The sequence below is a fragment of the Erpetoichthys calabaricus genome, chromosome 1, assembly GCF_900747795.2.
Source record: "Erpetoichthys calabaricus chromosome 1, fErpCal1.3, whole genome shotgun sequence".
Taxonomy (NCBI): Eukaryota; Metazoa; Chordata; class Cladistia; order Polypteriformes; family Polypteridae; genus Erpetoichthys; species Erpetoichthys calabaricus.
The window spans coordinates 73616424-73631402 of NC_041394.2; the positions used below are offsets into that span (position 1 = coordinate 73616424).

At 36.2% G+C, this 14979-nt stretch overlaps 1 protein-coding gene across 1 annotated transcript in view; it reads right to left on the bottom strand.

Annotated features, from left to right (window-relative positions):
- LOC114651970 (UTP--glucose-1-phosphate uridylyltransferase-like) overlaps positions 1–14273 on the bottom strand; it is a 39604-nt gene extending 25331 nt beyond the window's left edge. Inside the window, exons 1-4 of the mRNA XM_028802108.2 lie at positions 14138–14273; positions 12019–12143; positions 7467–7574; positions 102–287 (exon numbers count right to left, since the gene is read on the bottom strand). Of these exons, the coding sequence (XP_028657941.1) occupies positions 102–287; positions 7467–7574; positions 12019–12141 (417 nt within the window). The 5' untranslated portion in view covers positions 12142–12143; positions 14138–14273. The remainder of the gene's footprint in view (positions 1–101; positions 288–7466; positions 7575–12018; positions 12144–14137) is intronic.
- Between the last annotated feature and the right edge of the window lie 706 nt (positions 14274–14979).

Genomic DNA, 14979 nt, shown 5'->3' on the forward strand with positions numbered 1-14979 from the left:
ATTCATATTTTGTTTACGTTTACCAGGAGTTCTCTTTATTCCGCTTATTGTCTGCTAAAGTCCTTAGATGTGCTAAAACAATATAAAAATCCTGCTCTTACCTCAATCTGCTGCACAGTGAAATCCAGAAAGGTGTACTTCTCACGGACATTCATCAGCCCTTTTGGGCCCGGCACCCCCATGTAGGTACCTAAACCGCCATTGAGTTTCAGCACCACCAATTTCTCCAAAAGAGAGGAAACATCTGTAGGCAATGGCTTCATACAGAGGCTTTCATATGCTTGGATCTTTGAACAGAAAGAAAATAAGCAAATTTGATTGAAAAGCATAATACAAAATTTTTATGGGGTCTTTAAGAGATTCATTAAGATTACAAAGATTCCACCGTGGATGAAGGAGATATCAATTTGCTCAAAAAGTGCATATCAAAGGTTTCAGTTACTTTTGGAACACACTGATGGGGATGGTAGGAAGCCAGAGGTGAATCAACTAGCAACCAGTTCAGAGCATTTGCTAACTACAGGACAGTAGGAATTGGCTAATGTGCTAGGCTTTCAGTGTAATACAAGGCCTGTTAAGTGAGCAGAATGAACAAGAATGCAAAAAGCCTACCACACCACACCCCCAGCATTCCAGAATGAACACTAAAATGAATGGTTTGACTAGAGCTTGACTAACACTTTGGTCAGCTCTGTACTTCATCCAATAAATTATGTGTAATTCAAGACTAAGCCGACATGTCTGCAGAGACTCTGTCAGACAAAGCGACAATAGGACGATCATTTTTAAGCTTATAAACATCACCTGATCTTTTGCTGATTCTTAAGGACTAAATAAGACACCTGTTGTATAAGAAGGCACTGGATCTACAACTGGAAGAGGCCTTGATTCAATCACCAGAGGCAACATCCTCCTTTAAAAACTATGTGCATTAATATGTTCTGTCTCTTTGAATCAGAAAGTTGACAATCTACTGTTTTGTAGCAGGAAGCCACCTGGAAGTTAGTGTCCATTGAACCTTGGAGCGCTCTTCCAAGCAAAGCTCTGTACCAGTGACAGAGCCCAGTCTGTGAAGACTGAGAAGAAGCATTTCTTCAAGACGGTAACTGCAACTTCTAAACTTTTGTGACAGGAAGAATTATGCTTTAACCCTATAAAGTTGCAGAGTAAACAAAAAGAATCTAACAGCACATTGAGGAAGACAACATCACACCATGGACAAAGGAGCACATGGCAAAGACAAGACTGCACTCTACTGCAAGAAAAGTTCTTTGCTCAAACCCACAGCAATGATGGACAACACTACATAGCATTGTACGCCGTTATTATAGACCTGGTATGGTAAAACTGATTACCTCTTAAGATAAACCAAAGTTAACAAAAGCTATTTACAGTTTTTGTTTTGATTTGATCTTCTAGTTCCTTGTTCTGAATTTTGATGTTGTATTTTTCTATCTCTTCATATTGGTATTTGAAAGAAAATGATCAAGGAGGCATCACTCTATGAAAATTATGGAGTGATATTTCCAAAAAGCCCCATTGTAAGCTGCAAGAATAAACAAAGTATTTTTAAAATTTATAAAAAATGCCACTTTAGAACACAATTTTATATGGCTAATTAATATACCATAATTGTGAAGAATTAACTTCAAATTGGAAAATAATGAACTTATGCTTTAAAATAGATTGTGTCAAGAGTCATTGGCCCTTCAAAAATAATAGTTTTTTTCTCTTTTGCAATTTTTTTCAGCTAAGTTGCATATTTATTGATGTTCACTTAAGTTCTGCCAAGAGAGAAGAAAGGTAGTCAAAATTTGAAAGACCAGAAGATGGGAATCACAAGGGGCCTCATGAATAAATGGTGTGTATGCACAAAAATGTTGCTTATGCCCATTTCCACACTCACTTGGAGATGTATAAAAACTAAACTTGGGGTAAAGCACACACACATTTTTACAGCAGCCCCACAGAATGCGTACACACTTTTCTGCTCAGTTTTGCAAGCTGGCAACACCCAGATACAAAGCAGTGCTTCTATTTCTGTGTTGTTTCCCTTTCTTTTTCATATTCACATCCATTATGTGGGCTTTATAAAATACACAGAAATTAATTGCAAATCATTTACAAATTTAAGGCACCTGATTTTAATCATTCTGTCACAATGTAATGGTGCACGAAATGGCCAAACTATTCCAAATACCATAGTTACTTTAGCATTTTTACTCTCAGTGCACCAAAGAGAGTATTTTAATCTGTTTATAATTGTGTATGGTATCATAGCTGCAAAGGTTGTGCCAAGAGTGTAGAGGATTACAGCTTACAGCAGCAGATATTGCTTACAGCCCTGGAGGACATTTATATCACACACTTTCACATGAAAGCCACCAGCATCTGCAGGGATTCCACTCACCCATGCCACAGTCTATTTGAACTTCTCCCATCCAGCAAACACTTCAGAGCCTTTCCTTCACGGACCTAGAGGCTCAGAAACAGTTTCATCCCAAGAGCTATAATGGACTCAATCAGTCCATCAATTCACATTGGGATTAATAAAGTATCTATCTATCTATCTATCTATCTATCTATCTATCTATCTATCTATCTATCTATCTATCTATCTATCTATCTATCTATCTATCTATCTATCTATCTATCTATCTATCTATCTATCTATCTATCTATCTATCTATCTATCTATCTATCTATCTATCTATCAAGTGCTCCTGGCAGAACTGTTTGCACTTATAATTACAATTATCCCACTGTAAACTTGCACTACAACTGTAATATTACACAACCTGAGCCACTTTATGAACCATTTTCACTGTCTGCACTATATGTATATTTATATTGTACTTATGCTTTCATATTGTATATTTTTCATTGTTTTTTATATTCTTATTTTTTATCATTTTATAGGAAAATAGGTTTATGGAGGAGTTGCATATTGAATCTCATTGCATCATATAATGACAATAAAGAAATTCAATTCAGTTCAATAGCAGAAAGCGTGAAGAAGATTATGACTGGCTTCTAAGTTGATTTAGATTTTCAAGAGCTATCCACTTGGAGCTACAGTACGTGCTGTTAGAACACTAGGATGTATACCTGATACCATTTTTATGATGAAATGCACTAAAGTATGTATATTACATTTTACAAATAAATTGATAACATTTTACAAATAAATTGATAACTTCATTTAAATAATGTATATTGTTAAAAATGAAACATGTGGGGACATGATGGCACAGAGGTAGCAATGAGCTGGTGCTCTATCCAGGGATTGTTCCATCCTTGCCCTTGCAACTCTGGATGGATGGAGGGATGTATGGATGGAAAAATTAAACATGTCTAATGAAGATTTTTCAATGTTCCCTAAATGTTTTGAAGAAACAGCATTCTAAGCTTGCAAGTGTTTTTCTCATTTATTACAGGTGCTTATTGTGTGGCAATTGGTTATGTGGAGAAAGAAAACAGATGGACAGGAATTGGGGGTTGGCACGCTTGACAGACATAGTACTGCTGCAATAAATTATTCCATTTAGGGTCACACGCGTCAAAGCAGTCATCTTGAGCAAGGCAGAACAATCCCTGGATGGCGTGCCAGCTCATTGCTACCACTGTGCCACTGTGCTACCCACATGTTTAATACATGATTTAATGCAATTCACCATGAAAGTGACATCAGGTATACATCTTAGTATTCTAAAATGTTCAAAGAGCTGTAATATCATGAATGTAATGTATTATGTATGGTGATCACTGCCTGCACGTTCCTGTCGGCATAAGAGAAAGCCCACTTAAGAAGCACATAGCGATTAATGACTGGGTTGGGGAATATGAAACAGTTAATGTGCTACTTTACTTACTATGGGATTTGAGAAACTCTAATAAATTAAACATCGGTTTTAAGATGAAGTTTATGATGGTCTACTTTAATGACAAAATAAACTAGGAAATTAATGTGGAAATTTCAAGATTAAAATCAATATTTCCACTTTAATCTTGACATAGTCCTTTTTCTTCACTGTGTCCCTTTTTTTTTCTTTTGTATGGCACTAATACACTTCCTTATGACATGAAGACACTCACCTTTTCATGTCGACTTTTGACATCTTTTTTGAAATTCTTTCATACATGAGGCCCAAGGTGATTAGTCATCAAAAAACCAAATTCAAACTTTGCCAGTTTCTTAGCTTTAATTTCAAAAATATCATGCAAAGTAAATAACAGACATAACTCAAAATTAAAGATTTCATAGTAAAAACTAACAGCTAAGAACTAACAAAGCATTCATGATTCTTTGAATTATTCACAGTCTTGGACAACCATGAAGTGCATGATACTAACCTTTTTATTGTGGAAATGATGGCATTCAACCAAAGTGGCAACCATAAACAAACATTTACAAGATGGCAGTGCCCATATGAAATTTTTATGAAGTTTACAATCAAAAATAATAAAGCTCTCAGACCAATCTATACAAAATAACAACCTAAAATATACCAGCAGCTGGTAATTGCTGCATACAATTTCACAGAATAGCCTTTATTGCCAACTCAACTTTAGAATTTATTATTTTCTTTAAACTTTAAACAATATTGACTTCTGCCTAATTCTTCATCATGAAATGAATGTGTTACTGTTTGTATAGCAGAATTACTTCAAGTGCACCTTAAATTGTTGCGTTATGTTTCATGTAGGATTATATTGCATTAAGTAAAACAACCCTGCTAGTTTTTCCTGTTTTCCAAATTCAGATAATCCTTGTGTCTCCTTTATTGAGAAATGTTACCCTGCAGCCTGCCAGAGCAGATGGAAAGTGTTGTTTTGTTTACAAACTTTTGCTCAATGTTCAGTGATTGCGTAACAGTTCTTGCCGAGGAAGTATCAGTAGTCCACTTAGATATCTTGCTGAGTCATATTTTTTTATTTTAACATTATCAACAAAGCTTTACTTTATCTTCCATTATTGAACAAATAAAGATGAATACTTTGCATTGTAAAGTAATGTAAATATTACACTATTCAGCAAAAGTTATCTATGAGATAAACATTTACTGTTATACTTTTCACTTCTTTGGCAATTTTTCAGGCAAACATTTAGAATATAATGTGCTGTACTAATCCATTCATCCCTTAATTTTCCAGACCCACATTTACATTTTACAGTTGTGAAGAAGCTGGAACCTCTCTAGCAGGGAACCCTAAAGAAGCAGAAAGGCCAACACTAGCAGATGTAATATAACTAAACATGCTAGTGTGGAATTGCAGGGACTGTTGACTGGGTTCCCTCATATCAGTGAGATAGAGAGAGAGAAAGTGTGGAAAATGTAATATTCACCCAAGTTACTAGTTATCTGACACCATACCTAAAAAGAGATACAGGCTGAGGAAAGCAGGCAGAAGGTTACAAACCTGCTGGTTGACTAATGGTATCGTATATACAAGCTGGAGAAGTTGGGGAAAACTAGCCTATTCTAGGTTAAGTCTGTTGAGGACTGGTAAGAGGTCATTACTCTGCCTTCCATTCAGTACGGAGCAGAAATGAGTTGTCTTTTATGCTCAGGAACATGGAGGCTCTCTGAGAGATCCAGTCTTGGCTAAGGAGTTCCCAGATGGAAATCATTCCTAGTGTTTATAAAAACCAAAGATAGGACTCCATCTGGCCATAAGTTCCCCAAATGGAGAAAAAAACTGCCTCTTGGACAAGGTAGCTTATGAAAAAATTTGAAACTAGATTTAGTATGACAGCTGACTCAACTGACAGGAAGAAGAGGTCAGGTGAGAGAGAGAGAGAGAGAGGAAGATCAGAGATGGAATGGTGTACTTTGGTAACTTGTTATGAGGGTGAAGCACCCCACCAGCTTTTCTCAAGTGTTGAAGATTTCCCTTCATACTTAAAAGATACTAACCATGCTCTCCAGTCCTGACTGCTTTATCTTTACCATGGACATCTCTTGGCATTGTCATTCCTCACAAAGAAGGCCTCACTGCCCTCAAGACAGGCATTCAACGGACATCCATTCCAACATCCTGCCATGCACACCCTCTTCAGAGTGGCAAAACTTGTTGATACCCTCAATGCTTTCTCTTTTGATCAGTGGAGTTGCAGTGAGTATTAGAATGAGAACTAGCTATTCCAACATCGTTGTCAGCTGAGCAAAAGAGTGTTTTTTTCTTCCTTGTTAGAGTCAAACCTCTGAAGTTAATGTTAATGGTAAATACACATAGGTTTCTACTTAATTTGAATAGAATGTAGAATTCTCATTTTTAGTTCCTGGTAGGTAGTTCCTGGTATATTTTTTTGCTTCTACTTCAGGATATGTACTGGTACATTTTTTTTGCTTCTACTCCAGGGTATGTACTTTTCGTACAACCTGGAACTATTGTGCATTGGGCTCAGGTGATAAATTGTGCTACTTGGTTGAACACAAGCACTGGTGCCATCTTACAAATTTCTTACTATTTTTGACTTTGGAGAGTTATTAGTAACGATAGAACACTGTACTTTTCACTGCATCACTCTTCACAGCTGGCTCCATGTGCACAGCACCATGCAATACATATAAGCAGTAATCTTCCCTCATAAAGTCACGATTTCTTCGAAGCAATAAGGCATGGGGTCCCCCATGAACTCTTCTTTGCACCACATTATTCTTCTTTGCACGTTACAAATTTTGCATAGCACTTACAGGTCATGTTGTGTGGTGGAAATACAACACATAAAAGTAGTGGGGCAGCACAAGTGTCCCAGGGACTATATTGTTCAGAATCTCATTGTTTCCTGAATACAAAGTCCTAATAGTGGGAAAGTGTCATATGTTACCTGCTCTTCTCTTTTTGATTGCACACCTGATGAAGGCTATACAACCAAAATGTTGTGACTTCAACCATGTGGAAATAACCTTAACCTATTTCTTCCTATATATACTGTGTTTATACATATAACTAGCTGTACCCTGCGGCTCAAACAAACAGGTATCGGTAGCTAATGGGGGGAGGTACGCTTCAACAAGTGGCGAGAGGTACAGCGACTTGAATGGAGGCTGGCATATGAAAGAGGAGGGCCCCGTCTGTCTCCCCACTTCTGACATCACACTTCCCCCTCCCTTTGGCCCACTGCCTCTGTATTGGACTAGCGTGAATAAATCGCTGCCGCAAGCGAACAATGATACTTAGCGTGATGACAGAAGTCGCAAAATCAACCAGAATGTTCAAACAAATTATACAAAAAAACCCGATCTAAATCCGTTAGGTCATTCTCTCATGAAAAGTGGACAGACATTCAGACAAGACAGACAGACGTTGGATTTTATATATAGAGAGATGAGTGATAAATATATATTTGATTCCCTAAATGATCAGCTTTAGCATCATGAGTTGTTTAGTTTTTAATGTCAACTATATCTCTGATTAAGAAAGATATTGTTTAGAAGAACCAGAAATATGTCCAAACTCACCGTCTCAGCTGGAGGCCTGCAGATCTTTTCCCAGACACTAGTCGGTCGCTCTCTCTGGATAAACTGTTTGTAAAGTTGCTGGAAATTCTTCCAGTCATCTCTCAGTACCTAAGTATCGGAAGTGTTATAAAAGGAACATGTTAGTTACTAGTAGATTTCTAGTCATTAAAGTTCTTTTGCTTTTACTCCATTTCACTTTAGTGACAAATTATGACCTTGCAATAATAAGCAAGAGAAATAGACTATCCCATGATGAGACACCAATCCAAATATTAAGCCATTCTGGACAAAAATACCATGGACCATGTGTTTTAATTCTGAGAGGGAACTGTAGTCCTAAGAATAACTTCTCATATGCATAAAGAGAAGATGCACTAAGAAGAGAACATCACACTAAAGGAACCCCAGCTGAGAAACTTGACAACAAGTCAGGGAAAGGTAGTACCTGTACAACCTTTTGTACCTTTGGCCACCTGGTATTGATTGTTAATTTCTCTTTGTTTTTCCAGCAGAACCATGTGCAAGGCTGCATGGCATTCAAGTTCTGACTACATGTTTCTAAATTAATAACTAACTATTATAATGTTAATATTAACATTACTGTCTAATTTTAAATGCATAGTATGCCATATCAGAATATTATATAATCAAAGCGTTATAACATTGAGTATACACATAGACCACAATGCTTCTTTAAACACTATTTGTTGTCATTATACTATAGTCAAAATTACAGCAAGATATTGTAGCAGCCAGCAGACAAAAATACTTCTCAACTGCATAGGACCATTAAGTACCTGCAGTGTACACAAGTAAAAGCACTCTAGAAGCATCACGTCTGTTCCTTATCTTTCTATAGAGTGCTGTTCAGGGTCTCTACATCCAGCAGTGAGAACTATTTAAACAAGGCCCACAGGTCCATGTAGGTCAAGAGGATGAAGGATTTTGGTGCAAGAAGGTGATGGCAAAGAAGGGCCTGTGTAAGAAAGTCATCTGTGTAGACAAAAAGGGCTAAATTGAGTAGCCAAAATGCTGCGTGAGGTGGATTGGACGAGGAGGCAGAAGTCAGTAGAAATGATAATTCACATGTGGGAAGTGACATTGCAAAGAGATAGCCATAAGTTGGCAGGTGCACAAATAAAGAACGATTCAGTGACCATGTGATGTGCATGCAGATAGTACAAGACAAGGTATGACCTGTCCCTGTGCTTAGCAGTGTATTTGATGTGTTGGGTGGCATTCCCCATGGGTCTTAGCAGCGGAAAAGTTTCCATAGGTGCGCCAGGGTTTAGTAATCTGCCTGTTTTTTCTTCTTATATTAAACAATAAATGCACCCAGCTGTCTGAGGGCGTAAACTTGCACGTCCTGTGTGATCTGTGTGGGTGTGTTTGTTTACCTGTCTCTTTCATCACCCTCCTTGCTACAAGATATAACTTAAAGTAATTGTTAAGCTTCAGCTAAATTGTGTCACTAAATAGATAACAGCAATTTTAGCTATGTTCTTTCAGTGTGAAGCCTTGTCTTCATTTGTTTTTTCTCTCTCCTTGTTCATGTGTTTATTTTATGTATTTGTCTAAGACATGATTGTGTCCAACAGGGGACACAAGCTCTCTGGGATTGTGTTCTTTTAGAAATGCAGCTAATACTTTGAACCTGTATATATATCCCTTCAGTCACCATGGTGGAAATAATAAGATAAGAGAAATATTGCACAAAAGAAGGAATATACCCAAAGAGCACATCTATATATATAAAATCCCTATGTGCGTCCAGGTGTCCGTGTGTGGGTGTCTTCTGGTGAAGTGCGCATGTGCGGGGCACGGTGCTATGCGCGATATTACTGTCAGAGAAAGTTAGAGTCGTTTTACGGAAATACAAACCAGTATTACTGCGAGAGGAAATTAAAGGTACACAATACAGTGACGCATATTACAGCCACATACAAGCCAGTATTACTGTCAGAGGAGATTAAAGGCATATTACCGACGCGCAAGCCTGTATTACCGCCAGAGAAAATTAAAGGTATATTACGGACGTACGGACATATATTACGGACGTACAAGCCAGCAGACGTATAAGACGGTATCCTTCAATAAGGGTGCGCACAGGCATCCTTCAATAAGGGCGCGCACAAAAAGGCGAGCCTCAAAAGGACGACCTCAATTGAGCGCAGCGAATAAAGGTGCGTGTACATAAAGATCTGCACCTGTTGCTCTTCACATATTCCAGAGCCATTTGAACTAAATTATCTACGCGCCCTTATTGAATAGAGCCGTACAAGACAGTATTATTGTCACAGAAAATTAAAGACACACAATACACGGTGGCAGCCCATGAAGAACGGTCAGCTCAGCAAGTAAACATCAACAAAAGTAAGGCTGAAAGAAAGAAAAATCCGACCAACAAAAAGAATGAGGTCAAAGTCCCTTGCCATTTAATATAGACTGTTCCTACTAATGTTTATGCACTATTGTTCTAGCGCCCGTTATTGTAACGGGCTAAATGACTAGTTCTTTCATAATCTGTGAACAGTGCATCTGCAAAAATCACTTAAGGTCCCTGGCTAAAAGAATTTTCTTTGCATCAGCTAGAAAAATGTACTTTATGTATGCTAAACATAATTAGGACACAAATCACAGAATCAAACAGGTATTCTTTAACTCTGTTTACAATGAGGAGAAACCCCAACCATCTAAACTGCATGGACTGGAGGAAATTTGGGGTGGGTTTTTAAGAAGAAGCCCTGTAGGCATAACCTTTTCAGCAGCAGATTTCACTGATATTCACTGCAACATTTTTAGTAAGTTGTCACCAGATGTGAGACTAGATATATGGTATCTGTGAAATACATTGCACCATTTGACACTCAAGTATTTATACATATGCATTGTCATTTCAGGTCTTACTTGCATGTCTCATTTTGTACTGGTAACTTTATCTTTATATTATTTATATTCATACATTGCTTCAAATTATTTATGTTTATCTTCATACCCACTTAATTATTTCATTCATGGCATCTTGTTAGATAACCAATTGCCAGCATAAATGCAATTCAAAATCTTATCATATCTGGAAGTAATCACACTAAAATCATAATTATTTCTAAAGCACTCTAACAAATATACTAAGCTAACTTAAAGATTTCTTCTATCCTGTATTTATTTGTGCAGTTTTTCAATTGTGTGACTGGCTTCCACTTTTTGGCATTTTGTCTGTAAATTCACCACATGTTCACATTATGATTGTAAAATACTGTAACTGATAGATATCCAATACATTATTATTTATTCATTACAAAACTCCTTAATTCTGTAATGGTGTGCTGATGCCGATCCCAGCAACATTATTCCCATGGCAAGAACCAAACTTGGATAAGGAGTCAGTCCATCATAAGGTTTACTCATAAACACGTCAATGCGCAGTCATATAGGACAAGTTTAGTGTTACTAAAGAATTTATTGTTCCTATCTTTGGATTTAGTACAAACATCTGTGCTAATAAAAGGAGAATGCAAATTTTGCATAGTCCATGACTAAACAAGGCTCCAAATCTATGATTGCAGGGCTGTAAGCCAGCAGTGTGAGCAATTGTACCATTTTGCTTCACTAATAAATTATTGCAAAGCTGAGATTTTTAAAAATTTTACAAATAGCCAGAGTCACATTAAGTTAACTTACAGTAGTATGTAGTTTGTCATGCATGCGTGTCGGAGGACCTCCTCGCAGGCTCAGTTGAGATATGTAATAACCCATCAAAATGAGTGTGGGTACTGCCACTTACACTGTCATCTCCTTTTTTCTCCACAATGTAGAGAAGTTGCCCAGTGAAGGTGTTTAGTACCATCCCTTCTGGTCCAGCAGCCATAAAACCCCAGGCATCCCAGAAGGAGGCATCATTGCTGGCCAGAGCAACCCACAGGACTGAGTTTCACTACAGCAATGCCTACAAGTTTATTTCTTTTGTTTTTGTTTTGATTTTGTTATCGTCAGACAATAAAAAGGATGACCTCGTTGGTGCCCCAAAATTTCCTCAGTATTTTCAGACTTGCCATTTCTGCACCTGACCACAAGTGCTGAAATTAGTTGTTTTAGAGGTATTTATATGCTGGCCAGTGCATAAGGGTGCAAGTTTTATGGATAAAATTTAATTGCTCAAGTTAGGATTTTTTTAAATTTTTAAATGAAGTCTGTTATTAGCATGCAATGTCACTGACAACAGTTTTCATATATATTTGGTGAGTTAAGAGAATTATGCCTTACAAATAAAGATTTGGAAATGCATTATTATGTGCATTAGAAACATTTCATCACAAAATTTAATTTTCATGTATCTTTTTATTTTCTTATCAAATCTTCTTTAACTATTTTTGTACATTTCTTAACATACTTTAAAGCTTCTTGAACTATTAAACTGCATGGTCCCTGGTCAACACTGCTTGCAAATTTCAAATATAGTTGTACTGTAATTTCCTTTTTCAAATTAGTCTTTGTTCAACAACTAAATTTCATAGAAGCATCATTTATAAGACACCAAATGTGAATGCATTACCTGAGCTTCTTCTGGGGCAGTCTTTTCAAGAAGACTTTCCATCTCCATTTCTACGGAGACTGGCAGTTCAGTACAAAACTGTGAATGGCAACCCATCTCTGAATCACACAGAATGCCTGCCATACCTGAAATATAAGAAAACTATTGTATATGCTTTATTTCTATGCTTTTAAAGTTTAATTGAATTTTCACTAAATCTTATTAATCAAATTTTATTTTATCATAATGTTTCTCAAAGTGAGCACTTGGAGTCATTGTTAAACATTGATGATAAATAATAGTAATACATTTTATTTATATAGCACCTTTCCCATGCTCAACATTAGGCCAATATTAATTTTACTGGATACTTTTTGGACATTTTGAAAGCAATAAAAATAAAAATAAAAACATATAGCAGACTACAAATTGAATTTTAAAACAACTATATTATTATACAAGTTTATAACTGTTTTTGTAAGTGTTTTAACTGATAAGCACTTTTAAGTATTGTTTTTTTCTGCTTTTATAACAATCACAATCTGAAACTGTACATTTAAAGACAAGTATCATGTAACACACAACATGTGAGTAATGCTGTTTCTACCTCTACTTGTTGTTTGGTTCTATCAGTATAAATAAAAATTCAAATGAAAACCATTAAAATCCAATAAACATGAGGGAAATTACACTTGTTGGTGTCATGGTGCTGCTTGACACCTCCAGTAGAATGATTAAGAATCTCTGTCTGGACAATGTCTATGTGTAGTTTAAACATTTTGGGGGTTTTCACCATTTGCCAAACATGCAAGCCCTTTGGGCTATTAGCTAACAGTGCTAACCACTGAGATTACAGCAAAGAAAGACTCCTCAGTAAATTATTGGTAATAATGGTAAGTACATAAGTCTTTTTATGAACAGGAGGAGACTATTTAGTCTAATCAATTTGTTTGGTTATTTATAAGCTAAGTTTTCTTATAGCACTTTTTAAATGCTATCAGGACATCTGCTCTAAGCACAGCTCTGCAGCTCACTCTGGATTTTCACGACCCTTTCTATAAATAGTGCTTAATGGTTACCATCATTAATCCCCTTTTTCTTAATTTCCATTGATGTCCTTATAATCTAATATATATGAACTGTAGGATCAACTTTAACAGTTAATTCTTTTGTTTGTTTTCTGTACCAAACTATTGTCATACACAGTTGTAGTAGGTCAGAGGCTGCTCCAGCAGCAATGGGCACAAGGTAGTAACCAACCCTGAATAAGCAACCAATCCATCTTTCAGTACACTCATTTACACACACAGCTCACTCAGTGTGGAGACGCTGATTAACTTAATGCACATGTCTTTGAGATGTGGAAAGAAAACCCACATGGAGTACGTGTAGACTCTGCAAACACAGTGATTGGGATAGGAATTGAATTCAGGACTTTGGACCTGTGAACTGACAGTGCTAATCATTAAGTCACTTATATGCAGCACAAAACTATAAAAATACAATATGTGATTTTTGTAATAATACCTTTGTATTTTCTCCTGTTTCTTTATCATTTTATTGCACTTCACTGTCTGTGACTGTCAGAGGTGTCATTTTCACAAAGCAAGTATCAAATTATTTTAATTTTCATACTGTCGATCATACATTAAAAACTGATTAGGCCAATCAAAGTTGGTGATAAAAAATGTTAACTTTGATTTCAATTTCTGATATGAAATGAAGTAATGTTCACTGATTAAAATTTTTAAATCTGAGAAATACTAGGCAGTTTAAATTAAAAGGTGACAAGGTGACAATCATATTTACATTAGTTATACATTAAAGATTTTAAACAAGTGGAGGTGATTAATGATCTATAAGCAATTCACCCAATCTTTTTATAACAATATAGAATATTTGTTTTTTTCATTTACAATACAGTATAAGCATTCTCTTTTACTAAGACCTGTTGCCACATACTTCATTCTCAGGCTACACAGAAATAAATTAATTATTGTATGTAAAGACACTGCTCCTTTCCGACCACCTTAAAAGTGATTCTAGACTATTCACAGTGCCCTCTACATATGTACCAACTGATTGGAAGATTTTTTTTAATTCAAATTTTAAATACATAAAACAAACACAAATACCGTACCTTGTTTGATCCAACCAAGAGTGCTCTGCAGCTAAAATGACTCTTTTCTAGTTTCATTCAACCATATAGATTTGTTCTTCCTTATTCTTTTTGTATAGTATTGGAGTTAACTGAAAGTACATACAGCTTGTGTCAAAGTCTGAAGCAGACCTGCTTTGGGTAGGAGGAGTTTCCTGTAACAAAAGAAGGAGTGTCTCTGTGAAGATAAAGCAGACAGGTTGATTTCAGATACTGCATTCAGCCTGTATTTAGGTATGTCACGGCACTGAATGAATACCACAGAACCGGTTAGTCTGTTGGCTAAGTTGCTTAAGTTTCTCTCATTATTACATGAAACTCTGACACAATTAATTACAGTCTGGTTCAGTTCTTCTAGAGCCAAAATGTTCATTCACACCAATTATTAACTAGAAGCCAACTCTTCTTATTAATGGAAATACCATTTAATTGGATCACTCGTTTCTACTCTCCTTCTGCCCCATTCGAAATGTCACATGGCATATACAGTATGTTCCTTTAATGACAAAATCAGCTAAATTGGTAGACAGAGACTGCGCTCCATCAGTCATTCATTTTTTCCTACTTCACATTTTTATTCAGATACATTCAAGATGAACACACACACATTACATCAAATTATCTGAAATACTGTTAGCCATGTTCCTACTAAGTAGATTGCAACCTGTTAGAAAACAAAAAAACTATAAACAGGTAAAGCTCCTAACAAAAAACTGAACTAAGATAACACAAAAAAATGGAGAAACACAATTTACTTCTATGAACATTGTTTGTATAGAAAAAGGAAGTCTGACAAGAGCCATGGAACTACAGTAAATATAAAT